The sequence below is a fragment of the Falco rusticolus genome, chromosome 6 (assembly GCF_015220075.1).
Source record: "Falco rusticolus isolate bFalRus1 chromosome 6, bFalRus1.pri, whole genome shotgun sequence".
Taxonomy (NCBI): Eukaryota; Metazoa; Chordata; class Aves; order Falconiformes; family Falconidae; genus Falco; species Falco rusticolus.
The window spans coordinates 35810852-35827439 of NC_051192.1; the positions used below are offsets into that span (position 1 = coordinate 35810852).

General features: G+C 38.5%; 1 protein-coding gene across 2 annotated transcripts in view; it reads left to right on the top strand.

Moving 5' to 3' along the window:
* The window catches only part of AKAP7 (A-kinase anchoring protein 7), an 88359-nt gene extending 77471 nt beyond the window's left edge, over positions 1 to 10888 (top strand). Inside the window, exons 8-9 of one of the 2 annotated variants that reach the window (XM_037391949.1) lie at positions 8633 to 9264; positions 9600 to 9685. In XM_037391949.1, coding sequence (XP_037247846.1) covers positions 8633 to 8835 — 203 coding nt within the window. In that variant the 3' untranslated portion in view covers positions 8836 to 9264; positions 9600 to 9685. Of the gene's footprint in view, positions 1 to 8632; positions 9265 to 9599 lie in introns of both variants that reach the window. The other variant, XM_037391950.1, reaches the window with a different exon arrangement.
* Positions 10889 to 16588: the final 5700 nt, after the last annotated feature.

The following is a 16588-nucleotide window of genomic DNA, read 5'->3' on the forward strand; positions in this document are numbered from 1 at the left end:
CTGAGTTTGAGGAAGTAGAAATGTGGGGGAATACAGAGAGGAAGTTATTCTTTTGCTAGAGTTCGGTGTAGGAGCTGTAGGGAATTTCTCTCATGAAAGAAGTGTTGCTATTAGGTAGGGAAATGTTGGTTATATTCTTAGGGAGTTTTGTGTTGTTCCACAAAGAAAATGCTTTTAGAACTATATGATATTTAGCATAGGAAGAATGTGGAAATAAGGCCCCACTGGTTTAAACAAATAAACAAAGAATAATTGAGCCCTGATTCTAATGAAGCAGACTCAAGAATAACATTAATTTTGTTTACTGGGTGCTTGTTCATCAACTCTAAGATATATGTGCTATTCCTCCTAATGAAAGTAAGATGAAAAAAAATTAATGTTGCTGTCTAATTTTCTTTCATTTTTTCTTGTCCTTGATTATAAAGTCTGCTTATTTTATGTGAAGGATTGACTGCATTAAGTTTAGTTTTATGACATGGTAATGTTTCAATTCTTTTTCATCCACAGATTTCATTTAGTGATCTCTCTTTATGCTGTACTCTAGCAGCAATTTTTAAGTTCCTGTGAATTAGATTAAGTGAACTGTACTCATACCTTCAGCATTCTTAACTGTTTAACTGTGACTTCATATAATTTCTGATCTCATGTGGCTGAAGTGACCAAAAAAACCCCATGACGCAGAGCAATTCTTTATGATCAAACACATATCTGAATTTGCTGCTTATCTTGCCTGAATATTGTTCTTTGGACATCAAGATCTGCTGCTCTTGCAAGTGAGTATATTTGGGCTTTTAGAGATAAATTGAAGTTGAGGAAAAGTTTGTCTTAAAGAGGGTCCTGAGCAGTAGTTTTATGGGCCCAGAGCAAGCATTTAAAGAGAGGTCTAAACTTTTATGAACTAATCTTTCCAAGTGTCAAAAGTAAATTTCATATTTACAGACCTTTCGTAAACCTATATGTGGTAGAGCAATGAACATTTATACAGCTCTGTCTCACAAAATCAGAATGAAAACTTATATCAAACTCCAACCTTAAAGAAATAATATTTAAGGTGGAGGTTATATGACAAACAAAGGGAGGGAAGAAAGAATAAAGCTAAATATGTTACTTAAGACAAAATATATGGTAGATAAAGGGGATTAAGATAGGAAATGCCATGAAAAGTACTTAATGATTTTATTTTTTTTATGTGACATTCCAGTTGACTTACAGGTGTTATATTAGTTTTTCTAAAGCTACTAACAAATCTGGTCAGATTCTGTAGGCTTGATCCATGAAATGAAAGATGGCAACAATACTACTTATGCTCAAAAATGCATAACTTCGTGTTTTGCCCAAGAAACTGATGAAGTGGGTTCAGTTCCTTCATGCAAGAACCTGGAGAAAAGGATTACACCCATCCAGTTTGACATCTTAGGATGTAGTTGCACTACCAGTTCAAACTGATGTAAGATGCTCCTACCAAAAGAGGCAACTCTAACCTTATTCCATTAGATTTAGGGTCTAATTAAGAAGGATTACAGAGCTGTTATAAACACTTTGCAAATGACAGTTTTCCATAAAAATTGCACCTTATTACAGTATTTTATGGACACTGTTGGACATGCTCTGGAATTGCAGTTATATCTTAATATTCTTTGGACAAGATTTTATCTTCCTTTTGCAGTTCAAGCAGCATGCAGCTGTGTTTCACAACTCATGTTACTGCAATTGAAATAATTAAAAGAAATGTTGATTAAAAGTTGACTTTTCTCTCCATAATTTACAAATATATTCAAAACAGTCTCTCACACAGTATGACTTTTTCCTCAGAGAAGACAATCTGACAGCATGAGTTCATATGGAGTCTTTTTCTGAGCTCAGGAGGAGCAACAACACAGGATCAGCTTGTTAAGATTCACTTATTAACACTTGTTTAACACCTGTCTTAAAAAAAAGGTTGCTTTTTTAAGTCTATTTGACAGTAGCATGAAGAAGTCTCAGCCAAAATAGTGTCCCATTGGAAGCTGTATAGAAGTAGATAAATCCTAATGAAATTAAATTGAATTTCACAGAGAATGTGAGAAGGATAGGAAATAATAATGAGAGGTCAATATATATTAAAAGACATCCCTCATCACGCTTGTGAGTGAACAGTTTTTGCAGTTGACTGGTCCATAAGTAGGGACTTGAGGATTTGGCAACATGTTTGGACTCCGGCAATTAAAATCTGTGTGTGTCCTGTTTTGATTAGCTGCTGCATTTCTTGGACCTGCACCTCCCTCAGTTTAGTGACCTTAGTGGGGTGTTTCTTCTGCCTTCAAGACCATCCAGCTGTCTGTGGTCACTGGTGACCAAGGCTGATGGGGAAGCAACCCCTGCTGTCCCCATAATGCTTTACATCCCCAGTATTATTTCTGGAGGGCCATTGAAGATGAGGCACAGCAGAGTCTGTCCTCTTCCAGAATTCAGCTTTTCCCTGGGAAGCCTTGTCTCTCAGGCTCTGAAAACAGTGAGAAGGTCCACCTTGGCTAAGTCCTGGAGGGAGAGGGAACTGTTCTGCTCTCTCCTGCTAGCCCTGACAGCCCAGACATCTCCTTTTCACTGTTTCCCTTGAGCTGCTAGCACCAGGCAGAGCTGTGGGTGGTGAAGAGGGGTGAATAATTCTGCTTGGAAGTTTGCTATCACAATCTGCCTGGATGTTTTTGTTCTCCTATGATCAGCATGCACAGTGGATGTTCCTGTGGTTATGTAAAATCACTTTTGTAACTTGGTCTGTTTTCTTTACCTGAGTATCAGTGAGAAAACTGAGTAAAATCCACAGCTTTTTAAACCATCTTCTTTTCTGCAGCCATTACGTTATCTTTCTTTCCTGTTCCACTGGACTGCTTAAACTTAATTCATTTATAAGAATTAAAATACCTTGAGGGAGTCAGGAAATTTCTCTGTCAGCGTATCTCTCTTAACAGGAAAACAAAACCCGAGATATGTAACAGAACTCCCAGAATGTCAGGAGTAGAGTCTTGGTTTCCTTATGTTTGTTTGTTTTGAAGGCTTGTGGCTCTGGCATCTCACCCTTCAGTGCTCACAGAAGGAAGCTGTAGGTTTAGCAGAGCACCTCCTGTTTCTCCACTTACAGTTAGAGGTGGTCAGAAATTCTAGATCACTGAGCTTCAAACAGTTTTTTCTGAAACAAAACAATCTTTTCCCATGTTCACCGAGCCTGTCATCCTGCTGTCATCACTGAAACTGGCAAGAGCACCATTTTTCCTGAATAGCTGCAACACCCTTAATTTCCTTTTTATGAGAAAATCCTAGTTTTGTTGGGTTTATTCCATGATGGGCCAAATCAAATAAAACTCCCCCAGCAAACTAGAAACCCATGCATTCAGTATAAAGGACAGATTGATATTGCCTTCTTACACAATCCTATATTTACAGAACAACATACATAAAACTAAAGAAGTTTGTTAGATTTCCCAGAGGAGACCCAAACTACACACGCTTCTTAACATCAGGTGGGAACATCCAGCAACACAAATTTCACCATGTCATAATGAGATTGTAATTTCAGCCTTCCTCTCAGTGCTATTTGTGCCAATTTCTTAAGTGACCACTCCAACTGAAGAGATGTTCTGTGGAAGCCTTTCCTAATTAATGAGGAAACATTCAGAGTTGTCAACTTTCCTGTCTATGCTTATTGTGTTGATTAGATATGGGCACATGCTCGTGTTTGTGTTCATTACTTCAAAACCATGATCTTGAATGTGCTGGCTCATTCACAGTCTGTTGCAGGGGTGGGAAGCATATGGTCTGGTGCCTGGTTATAGCTTGTTATTCAATTTATTATGGACTGTGGACTTACTGTCTTTGCAGGGTGAAGGGGGATGGTATTTCTCTAATGCTATAATTCTGTTAATATATATGGCCTTCACATTTATCTGTGAAGTCCTCAGTGAAGGAAATGTTCAACACGTTGGTCTAATGCATGGGACATTGCAGTTCAGTATGTAGGTGTGGGAAACTCATTTGATTCCCATGGAAGTCAATGAGATATAATTTAATTTTGAATCAGATTCCATAGATGCGAAAGTCTAGTGTAGCAAAAACTGGATGTTTCCGCAGGCTGTAGCTGGGCATGGCAGCATGGCGGTAGTCTGCTACATCTGCCCAAGTGTTGTGAGTATAAATGCTGTCTTCACTCTTAGGTCTTTTTCTGCTAGTATAGACATAGTGAACCACGATAAAGGCATAATGACTGGCATCACAAACTGTGTGAATTCACATACTACAATCTATCTGGAATTTGTTCTATTGGCTGGCCTTTGTTTTCTCCAATCCCATCGTATGCAGAAGTGATTGTTAGTTATCTGCTGAAGGTTTTTGGGTCCATCAATAGTTAGGGTAGTTGTCTCCTTCCTTCTAGTCCCACTATACTGCACACCAGCAAAGTTTTTGCCTCTGTACGGAGGGATTAATAATGAGTTATTTTATGGTGAGGGATTATTATGAGTTGGAGCCACTGAGAAGTCACCACAGTAAGGGAGTCTTGTGAAAGTTTTGCCTGTATGCAACAGCAACTTGGCCCACTGTATTGGTGTTAGTAAGAGGCACAGTGTAAGCAGAAAAATGAAGTTTTCCAGCCTTCAGAAGTGATTTCTTAAATTTAGTTTTTGAAAGATTGCCCGAGTCCCTCATGGTTGTTTTGTTTCTAGAGTTTTTAGAAATAGTATTAGAAAACTGATGAACCAAAAGGTAGACAGGCATGTCTGTTATCACAGCCCTCCCCAGGGTGCAGACTGTAACCTCTACTGCCAGAGTATGGACTTCCCAGCTGGTCTTAGTCACCTATTCAAAATATCAGGGATCTCCTTTGTAATTTGCCACAGGTTGGCATTACTTTGTTGTGGTGAAAGGTTGTTGAAAGTGGGGAAAAAACCCCAACCTGAAACAAAACAAAAACCAGCAGTGTGTTGAGGCCATGAGGCAAGGATTGCAGAACATTGTCTTGGAGTGTAGCTGGTAAAATGTTGTAAAATTGGCTTTTCCTGTAATAGGGATCCACTGTTGGTTCCTTCAATTAAGTCTCTCAAAAAATGGACTAGTAGCATAAACAGGAGTGGGATCTCTCTGAATTTGAGATATCCACGTAGACTCCAAAACAGGCTGTACCTGTACCTACAAAATGCTGTACCAGCACCACAAAATTTCATTTTTTCCAGTGCAGTATTTCAAAATCCAGAATCAGTCTTGTGAAGTGTAAGGGGTTGTAGGCTCGGAGAGCAGACCTAGTCCAGTAGAGAGATACAGCAGTGGATTTGCATCCAAACTTGGATTTGGTTGCAAGCATCTGGCTCATGTCCATAACTGCTAGCAGCACACTGTAGGATCATAAAGCCCCTTTTGAATAATTCTGTGCAGTTGCTAGTTACCTTTTGTGAAAAAATGGTGGTCATTTCAGGACAATGATAGGCTTCGGTGTCAGTAATAAAAAGCACTGCTTAGTATGGATGCATTGAGATACACACACAGACTGTGAATTTGTTTTCATCTTTTGAAAATCGTAGAAGAGAATTCTGGGATAAACAAAATCAAAGGTTTTTTTTCTTTTTTATTCTGAGCCACATGCAGGAGAAAGCAGTGGAAGGTATTTATTCACAGGCACAGAAATAAAGTAGTTGCACAGTCCATACTGAGAGGCACAGCATAGATTCAAATACAGCACATGTGGTACATCTTTTCCCTTTTCAAAGCAGAGTTTACAAACAAAGCAATTCTGATTATTTTTTTTTAACACCTCTCTTTTAAATCTAAAACATTCATATCTACAATGACTTCTTACTGATACTCTGATAACCCCAATAACATAAGACAGTCTACACAGTGAAACTTTGTCTGCTGCATAGGAATTGTACATATTTAAGAAGCAGACAGCAGCTTATGCATCATGGAGAGAGACATAAACAGGATATATGTGTGTTAAATATTCAAGTAAATATAGGTGATAAATACCTGTTGTTATTACATGACCTATTTTTGTCAACAGTCATGAATAGGAATGATACAATAGTATACAACTACCTTGCCTGCAAACCTCCGCGTTGCACAGACACTTGCACAAGTTCTATTTAGGGAGTCTGAGAATATAAATCGAGCATGAGTGAATCATATAGCTCCATGTGCCAGTCCACCACCAAGGTGGCCGGATGGATGAATCCAAGGGCATTCTTCATACAGGGGTGCGCACACATTTGCATTCACAGGTCAGATCCTGTGTATGTCTTTCCAGTGGGAATGCGGAGTTCACATAGGAGGTGCTATAGACTCAACTCCAGACTGTTGGTGAGCCTACAATATCTCAAAATATTAAAAATAAGTGAAGAAACAAACAAAAAAACCCAAACATTCCCAAACCATTCTTCTGTAGCTATATAAACTATACTTTAAAAAGCTCATTTTAGGTAGCCTGATTGGTTTTATGCTTGAGAAATTACTTACACAGTGAGCTTTACTCTTTACTTTGAAGCTTTAAATACGATAACAGAGATACAGATTTTATACATATATATAACTGAGAACTGTTTTGTGGAAATGCTTAGGAGCAAAGAGCTCTGTCCTTTTTTTTATTAGACTCTAAGAATAATACATAATGTGCTACAAGGAAAATTACATTCTGAATACATAAAATCACTACTGTTTTGTGGTATCTGGAGACCTCTGTGACTGATGAGTCATATTCTGCTTATTAGGTACTATAGGGTCAAGTGTCAGAGTGGCTGAGTGCTGTATTTCCCATTGGTTTTGTTCAGAGTTGCGTGAACGGATTGTTAGAGCTGTGTGAATAACAATGTCAGAGGGCTGCATTGAAAGGAGTATGTGGGCTCAATTCATAAAAGCTGGGAGGAGTTGCTGCTCATATATAACCTAGGAGAGACTTGAACCCAGGATTAACGGATAGTGAAGGAATGTGGTAAACAGTGGGCCAGAGAACGTAGAGTGTGTAGCTGTCTGAGTTTGGGGAACAGTCCCTGTGCCTCCCTCAGACTCATATATTAACCTGAAATGTTTCTTCTTGGAAATGCTAAACCTGTTTTTAATGGTTTGGTTTTTTCTTTGGGTTTTTTTAAGTTTCAAGCAAACTTATTCCCGTAGCTGCCTTGTAAAAATATTTTTTAGAGTATTTTTCCAAACTTTTTTCAAAATATAATGAAATGCATTACCAAGGTCTAGTCTGATGGCTCTTTAGCTGGAGAACACGGTTCTTCCTTCCCACAATAACAGTGCTGTGGAGGCCCAGAACTGGAAGTTTGGTCTGTCTTGCTGTTCTAGAGTGGGATGCTGATATTAAAAGCTAATAAAGGTGCTGCCGTTGAAAACTGAGAGTTTTGTTTACCTCTCCCTCTCCCCCTTGAATCCCCATATGAATTACGTTTTATCAGTGAAATCACTCCTGTGTTGTGCAATCCACCAGGGAGATTAATAAAAGTCTTTTATAACTATAATCTATATGTGCTGGCAAACTTGAATACATTTACATATATGAAAAAGAACAAATTTAGATAATTGAACAGTACAAAGCTTTGTGCTAAGAGCATACAGTAGTATCTCTTTTACCAGATGTGTGTGACTAAACAGCTTCTTAGAATTGGTTGCAGAATGCTAACTCCAGAAGAGGACATTAAAAATATGACCTTTAAATACAGACAGATGGAAACAGTTAGTTACCTAGTGCAAGAAATTGTGAAGTGGCAAATTACATGGCCAGTGGAAATTGGGAAATAAAATCTGCTTTTCCTGGATTACATTCTTTATAAAGGGAACATGCTGTAGTAGGCTATATAGTTTATTATAAGGAAAAAGTTTGATGGAAAAGTACCATTTCAGAATACATGTAATGGTGTATGCAAGTCCTCACTATGTAAACAGTTCTTTTGTTAAGAGTCCACATGAATAAACATATACAACAAAGCAAGGGAATGCCAGCTTCTTACTTTTATCAGTAAATATCTAAGAAAAGGCCGCTGGAACAGTGTAAGAGTAAGTCTGCATTCCTTCAATGGCAGAGCTTTAAGTTAGAAGACAGAAGAGAGGCAGGGAGGGGGAATATATGGTTTTCCAAGTTCTACGCTTTGTTTAGGGAAAAAAAATTCTAACCTGTGCTTAGAGTGTTTAAGTCATTTCCCCCACTATAAACTCCTGAATTACAAGCAATGAGGAAACAGATAGAGTTTTAGATTTATTAAGCAAAATCACAAAACAGGTGCAGCTAAACTTAAGAATGTTGCTAAAGTGTAAATTCATTGTGTACTATGTTTTTCATCTTCACGTAGATGGCACAGGTGATTGTTGGGCAGAAGAAATTAAATTTGCATGTTTACTCTTCCAAACTGAGTGGATGCTCATAGTGTTAGCCAGTGGCTTTTACTGGAGTGTTACAATTAAGATATGCAGTGAAATATTTTTGATCTGATACACTGTATACATCTTCATGAAACTTTTGATTCAGAGCTTGAGGAGGGGGAAATTACTTTTTACAGTCAGGAAGAGGTAGCTACGACCTTAAAATCCAGCTCAGACAGAGGCTCCTGATACAATTACAGCTGCTATCTTTCCGTGGCAATGAATTCCTTCTCTTGTCTGTTGTGACGCATAGGTGAAAAACATGCAGCAGAGCCAGACGATGCAGAGCTGGTGAGCCTCAGCAAAAGGCTGGTGGAGAATGCAGTGCTGAAGGCTGTACAGCAATATTTAGAAGAAACGCAAAACAAAACCAGACAGACTGATGGAAGCCCTGTGAAAACTGAAGAAGCAGCAAGCAGCAGTAAGAATGAGAGTGATGATGATAACAGCAAGTGAGCACTGTGCAGAAAGCCTGGGAGCAGATATCCCACCAAGAATAACCACAAAAACCTGTCCCAGCTCCCCGCTGAAATTTGCTAAGTGGTGCTGAGTGACAGGCACTCTGCTTTGTGAGTCTCATATCAAAAGTTTGTTCTGAATCGAAGGACACTCTCTACTGGTTTAATAAGTGCTTGCACTGCTGAAAATCCATTGAGTGCTGGGAGGGACGGACTGTGGAAAAAAGACAAGAATGGTGAAGCAGGTGGCTCCAGTCTTCACTTGCTCTTGATACCAAGAGTCCCTTCCTTGCTTTTGAAGAGAAGCTGAACCCTTTGTGTTTGCATTTTGGATTGTCGTGGATGGCCATGGAAGAGGCCTTGCCATAAGTGGAAGTGATGCTTTTCACCCGAGGGTTCGGCACTGCCACAGGGCTGCTTACTGCATGTGAGAGCACGTGCTGTTTCCTAGTCAACAGCAGTCAATCCCAAGCTAAAAATTACCACTACAGATATTCATCACAGATACTATTACACAGTATGTAATATGACAGGAGTTTCTCCTAAATGTGACGCTGTGCTGTTCTTTACTTTTTGGTAGCATTTGTTGATGTAACTTTTATTTTTTTTACAAAGTACCTTTTTATAAAAAACAAATATGCACAAAAGGCTGAGCACTTAATACTGTCCAGACCACATACGATCTCTTTATCCTCATACATTAATGATTCTAAGTGACGTTAGTTGTTATAAAATGTATTATATTGTCTTTTTTTCCTGTAGGAAAGAGCCATGAAGCAGACTTAGTAAAGGAAGCTTTGCACAGAGAAACACAGGCCCTGTTATCCGGACTGAATCAGATAAAGGAGCTGTTATCCAGTTCTGAGATCCGCATGAAAATTAGAAAAGAACTGTTTGAAGACAGGCACAACTCTTAACAGAGAATAGTAAAGTGGTATTGACTCTGGATCTCCAAATGCATGGTTGTAAATTGCCATGATGTAAAATCTCATCAGGTCGTGTAAAGACAAAAAATATTTCTTAAAGAAATTTTCCTTTCTTTTTTACTGAAAATATGGATGGGTATAAATGGCTCATGAGCAATCATGCTGAAATACTTGCACAGAAGGATTATATTTCGTCATGATGAAGTACAGCCACTCCTCAGCACTGCTTTGAAACATGCTTGGATGTGCAGGTATATGTCATAACTCCAAAGTGGAAAAATACTGGTTTTAAGTAAACCTGAGCAAACACTGTGCCCTTCCTTTAGCATTGCAGATAATTCAGATTTTTCTCAAAGATCCCTTCCCTAGCAATGCTGTACAAATATTTAAAAATGGATGTTTTTAAGTACTTTAAAATGTGTATTTGAAAGAAAACTTTTAATTATCTGCCTTTTGGATATGTACTGGCATTTTTTGGTTAGCACTCTTGTTTTTTGTTTTTTTTTTTAACAGCACTTGAATACTTGTATAGATGCTGACATGTTGTTTCTGCTGATGTTTACACTAATGCAAGAATGTTTTAAATTTCAGAATAAAATTCAGGCTCCACTGATCTCAATGGCAGACTCTTAATGGCTTTAATGGAGTCAGGATGCTGCAATTAAGTTTTCTCATGAAAATAATGATATTTGGGATATTTGCTTTTTTACTTTTGTAGAACAGTGGGTTTGTCTTTTTGTTTTTGTTGTTTTCTCCATCTCTACCTTCTCCTGCCTGAGGTGGGGTGTCAGTTTGCTCTCGTTGTTGCCTCCACACATCTGCAGGATTCACTGAAGCTTTGGATGTACAGCAATGCAGGAGTAGGTCCAGTATTTGCATTTTTAATAAACTGTTTAAAATTGCCTCTGATCATAAAAGCTATAGAATATCTGTTGTGATTGGTATCAGAATTGTGCTGTTAGAACAGCTGTGTGCATATTCTTCATTGGTCTCAAGCACTGGTAACTTAACTCATGCGTCAGAGCTTTTTTTTTTTTTTTCCCCTTCTCATTTGATACATGATGCTGTGTTCTGAAATGCGTCTCATACATGCCTTGTTCACAATAAAGTATTTTTTCCTTTCCACTCTGTGTATGTATTCACCTGTCTCCAAATGAAGTACTTGCAAGTAACAGGATTGACAGAAACTGTGCTTGTAGGAATCATGCCGTTGACTACAGGTGTTGTGCCAAGATACTGACCTAGAGCTTGGCTGCTGAAATCATGTGAAGAAATTCACACAGATAAGCAAGTCCCGAGACATTAATATTTTAAATGGCAAAACTTTGAAACTCTAGGGATTAATTTATATTCTGGGGAGTGTAGCTTTAGGAGGAAGTACTGGTACAACCTCCTAGAGGTCCACTCTTCAACATCAAAAATTGAGTGTGTCATATCGAACGTTACTGAATACTACTTCATTCAGAGACAGCTATTCATTTTGCATCAATTAAAATCCAACTTGCAGATGACAACACAAAACCAGACAATCAGCTTATGAAAACAGGAAAACAATTAATCATATTCTATCTGAATCTCAGGTTGTCATCTGCCTTTCCTCTATAAGAAGTCATTACTATGATACGGCTTTTTTATGTCATTCAACTTGTAACAGTCATTGTTCTCAAGTTTTGAATAAAACTGTAGAAATTAATCACAGAATTTATGTTCAGAGACTTTGATAGGCAACTTGGTTATTAGAGACTCTGTTCAGTCATAGTTCTTATGGATGTCATCAAGAATAACAGCTCTGAAAAAGTTTAAGAGGCTTAATGGCCTGAACATAGGCTGCTCCATCATTGGAGATGGCCTAGAGTGGGTCTGGCAAATATGACACAAACCCGGGAGGAGGCATGTGCTCTTCTGGATCAGGAACTGTGGGCTAGAGGATAGTCTAGAGCCTCTAAAAAGACACTGGATACCTATGTTTAAGCAACTAAAATCCATCTTTGATTTTTTAGATGTTTTGACCCATGAAGGTGAAGAGGGCTTTTGTTTCTAAACCATTCACATCCTTTTGAAATGCCAACCGTAGACTTTATTTCTGGTTTTGATAAGACACTGCTATTCACAACAAAACAGGGTAAAAAAGATCCTGCATCCAGATTCATTCTCTTATGACAACCCATCTTCTTGTGGTCTCTTTTTTTTTTTTTTTTTTTAATTGTATTTTTCTCCTACTGGTAGTGAGCCATGGCTGCCAAATGAAAGCATAAATCTCTTGCATGGAGCTGTGAGATGAGCACCAAAGAATGCAGATACATGGAGACTGAACCTAATATTGACAGGTGTGAAGCTCTGACTGCAAACACCAGAATAAATATGTTGCCTTCCACAGACTCGTAAATAATTTTCAGACAATTCTATTTTTTAATTAAGTGCTTCTTTTGGGGAATGTCTTGTGGTAGTGATGCACCAGTTATTCAGGGCAAGCATTAGCCTTTCAGAACAGATGGTGCAAGCTTGTCAATGTTTTGTTTTCAGTTCTACCTTCTGGCTTGTTCATACTCAGGTGTTTCTACGCTGCTGGTTGCAGAGTTGTCTGTGACAGGTTTAAAAACAGTAGCTCAGTTTCCAGGACTAGTCTAGCTGGAAGTCTCTGGGCTGCCTGTGACCCACTGAGAAACTTCCTGACATCTATGCTTGGTCTAGCCATAGAGCATAGAAGTTGCAGAAGCCATACATTTGATATCTGAGCAGCCCTTGCCATGAATTGTCTGCACTGTTGAGCTATACATCAGAGGTGTTTAAGAATTGATAGAGTGACCACAGAGATCGGTAAATCCACGTTAAGTCCTGACCAACAGGCACTGATTTTCTGACGGAGGAGAAGAGACTTGTAGAAACCAATATGTCCAAGCATAGGTGAACGTGGCATAAGGATGCTCATTCTGATAGCTAAATAGTAATGCAGCAGATGAATATGCATCAAGATCATTGTGAAAGGAAACCAGTAGTGTTTCTGTGTTGACTGAAGGTGATATGAATCTAAAAAGGATTGGAGCTTAAAGGTCAAATTCAGACACTATATCCAGATACACAGATATTGGGACCCCCAGTGGATAATGCCCTGTATCTACTAATGGTCCTACTGAAGTAAGTGTGATGCTTTCAGTGGCAAAATACTACTTCATGGCAAGGTTATACAATCTTGAAGTTAGGATTCAAGAGGCTTTATGTTATATATTTATAGAAGTTTCTGATTATAACTGTGCACACTTCTGTGTGTGCTATTTTAGCCTGAAGGCCATGTAAGTGTGTCATGGATCAAAGACCGTCAGCCATGCTTCATTCTGCTGACAAGAATGATACTTTTCACTTTTATGTCAGTCTAGACATGACTCATTCTTGTTAGAATTCTGATTTTATAGAAGACCTGAGATATATCCTACATGTTCCTGTACTCGGCAAGCAGGGAAGAAAGAAAAAAAAAAAAAAAAAAAGAGCGTAGCCACTGCATTCAATAGAGCTTGTAAGTTAAGTTTAGTAAAAACACACATTTACTTTTTAAAATCAGTTATGTCTGAGAATATGCTCATGAAATGAAGGTAAACCGAAACTTTTTCACCACAGATGAAATACTACCTGCAGAGCCATCTGCAGTCTCATGGAAGCCAGGAGGGAATCTGGTTGCCTCAGGTAGTCTGGTAGCCACACACCTCAGGGTTGCTTCACTCTGCTTCTAGCCTGGGACTTGTTTTGCACAATCTTTTTCAAAGTAGTCTTTTATCTGTGAATGCCCTCTGCCTCTGTTCAGCTGTTAATGGCGTATTGTCTGGGCCTGAGAATATGAGGGACTGAATCAGTACCGTGGCTTTCAGCTGTTTCCATCCCTTTGGAGGAGGGGGAAGTTGTCACTGAGATGCCAAAGATGTTGATGTCTTTGCAGACACCTCTGGTCTTATTCAAACTGCCAGAGGTCAGAGGAGGGCCTTCGTGACTGTTCCCTGAGGTCTTTATCTAGAGGTGACTACTGCCTGATCTGAGGCAGCGGAGACAACGCAAAATCACCAGACAAAAGCAGTTCCCAAGGGATATAACCTCCCAGCACCAAGACGTGAGTGGATCAGCTGCATGATTAGTGAGCAGTTGGATAAAGTAAGTGTCATTTTAGCTTTAAGAAAATTGTAAGTCATGGTCACATAGTAATTTAATTTGTGAAAACCTTTTGGAATTTTAATTCTTCCGTAAGTTTTTTCCTTAGTGATAAAGGGCCATCTCTGATGAAGGTGCATTTGCTTCAAAGAGCTCCTTAGTGCCTTACCATAATGTTCTACAGAGATGCTTTGCACTTTTTATTTCGTTAAACAAAATCATTATGCTGGCCTGGTTTCAGAGGCAAGGAGTCACACCATTCTTATGGGAAAGGAAACTCTGAACCCTGGAAATAGGAGCATGTTAATGCTGACATGTGTTTTAGTCTGCTGTTCCTTTGATCAATACTGTTTCTGTATAAGCAAATTCTTAGCATGCATTCATCTTCTCATTTATATTCTCCTCATGTTAAATCTTTATAATGAGAACATTTGTACTGAATGAAAATCAGTCCTGAGAGACGGCTGGGCTGAGAAATAAAATGCACTTATAGTGGAGCAATAATTAGAACAGTACATAGGAAAACAAAAAGTGATATGCCTGTCATTCCTGGCATAGCAAAAAGGGCACTCTGGCATTGATAAGCAAATACTTCTGCAGCAAGAGGCTGGTGTTTGAGTGCTGAATTCTGGTCTCTGCTCCCACTGCTGTTTACGTGCTTTGTTTAGTGACTCTTGGATGCAAAATGCATTAGCAGAAACTGGGACGTGGAATTGTCTCTTGTAAGAGACTCTCCTCGTTGCTGGAAAATAAAGCCCCTTTTTGCTCTTGGTGATTAAGAATTAAACCAATCAAAAATGCAGAATTAGGGTAGTTAAAAGAAGTTGATTAAGTAATGACACATGAGGATTTCAGCAGAAGCTTATTTGAAATATTTTTTTTTTTTTCAGATAAGAAAGGCAGAGATGTTTCAAGGTCAGAATTGGCTCTAGAGATTCCAGTGGCATTTCTTTTAGCAAAATTACAATTTGAATTAAAAGTCAGAGAAAGCATTGCACTTTCAGAATCCTTTTTTTTTTTCTCTTTTTTTCCTCCCCCAGACATACAGAGAACTTCAGGCATGAAATGGTCAGAAGAGAAGATGAAGAAAACACACTGATATGATTTAACTCAGTCATAACTCAGACAACCAAAATGTAATAGAAAAACAAAGCCAAAAAAAAAAATGCCAGCAGCTACTAATAAAATTTGAACATGGCTGCAAGTGTAAAAAAGATGTTGTAAGTCGAAGTGTTTAGAAGCGTAAAGGATGAAATGAAGCAAAGCAATAGCATTCTCTGCATCTGGTCAGTCAAATGGTGCACACCTGTGTTTGTCACTCAGCTGTGCTGGACAGGCAAATGTCCCGTTTCTCGGTCGCATTTTCCAACCAAATACATCTGAGAGGGAAGGCTGAACAAGCATGTGGCTCTGAAATAACACTCTGGCAGAGCACTGAAGTGAAGGGCTATAAGAAATATAGCTGGATAGAGGCTAAGTCAAAGTGAAGTCAAAGAAGAGCTCAGGGAGATGATCTCTAGAGGAGCAGGAAGAAGCAAAGAAACAAAGCATGCATTTGAAACTCCTTTTACTAATATGTTTCAGTGTTGTGCAGGTCCTCTGGACTTCTGTGTTTAGAAATCAAAGTGGACTAAGAAGTCAAATCCTTAAATGTGCAGAGACAGCTACAGAGCTTAACTACAAGTAATCTTAAATTCTAGGTTATGCATACTGCCAGCCAGGGGAGCAGAGTCAGAAACAAACCTTCCTCCTCCAGAAACAAATGGATGACTGAATGCTTGCAAATGCCTGAATGTGATGGCTGCAGCATCAAGCTGCTGGCTGCATTACTTTATGTTTGAAAAGTACAGGAAATCGGAATACAAATCATGGGTAAGAGGAAATATATCTATTCTTTGTACGGATAATGTCAGCAAACTTATTTAGGTTAATTACCAAAAAAGATCCACTGCAAAACCAGGCAGAATCATCAAGCAAATATGATAGCCAGATAAATTAAAAACTGCTTTACCATTATGCTCTCAAACGAGATGTATCTATCATGTATCATTTGTAGAATGATGGCTAACAAAGGGAATATGTGGAGAATGGCTAAACCAACATCCTAAATGAGTAATACTACAAAGGTAAGGAAGACATTTCAAAAATGAAGGTACGAAAAGGAAAAAGCAGATTAATTTTTTAGTAAATCCATATATGCTTAACTTCACCCTTCCCAGCAAAACTTCAAGTGCAGGACAAGTCTCTAATACGTATAGCTCTATTAGGCTTAAACCATAAAAAATGTGTTAGTCAAGGAAACACATAACGGAAACTGCTTTTAGTGGTAGATGTAGCAGACACATAGAAATAGATTCATTGCTCATCAAGCTAACATTCATTGTAAATTACCTGGCATTTTTGTTATGTTTGTATTCTGTAATTTTCCATGTAGGCATAGTAATATTTTCTCTAGAAACTGGAAAAGCACTGAAATATAGGGGACACCCACCTAATCTGTACCTTAAAAGAAGGAAATGAAGTTATGCAATGTTTTCTCAACAAAACTTTCCAGTCTCTCAAACTGGAAATTAGCTTAATTAATTATATACTAGACATTTCTGCATTTTTAGTATATGAGGGTTTATTGCTTTTGAAATAACGCAGACAACACATTACTGGACATCACTGGATTTAGCAGTGACACAAAAG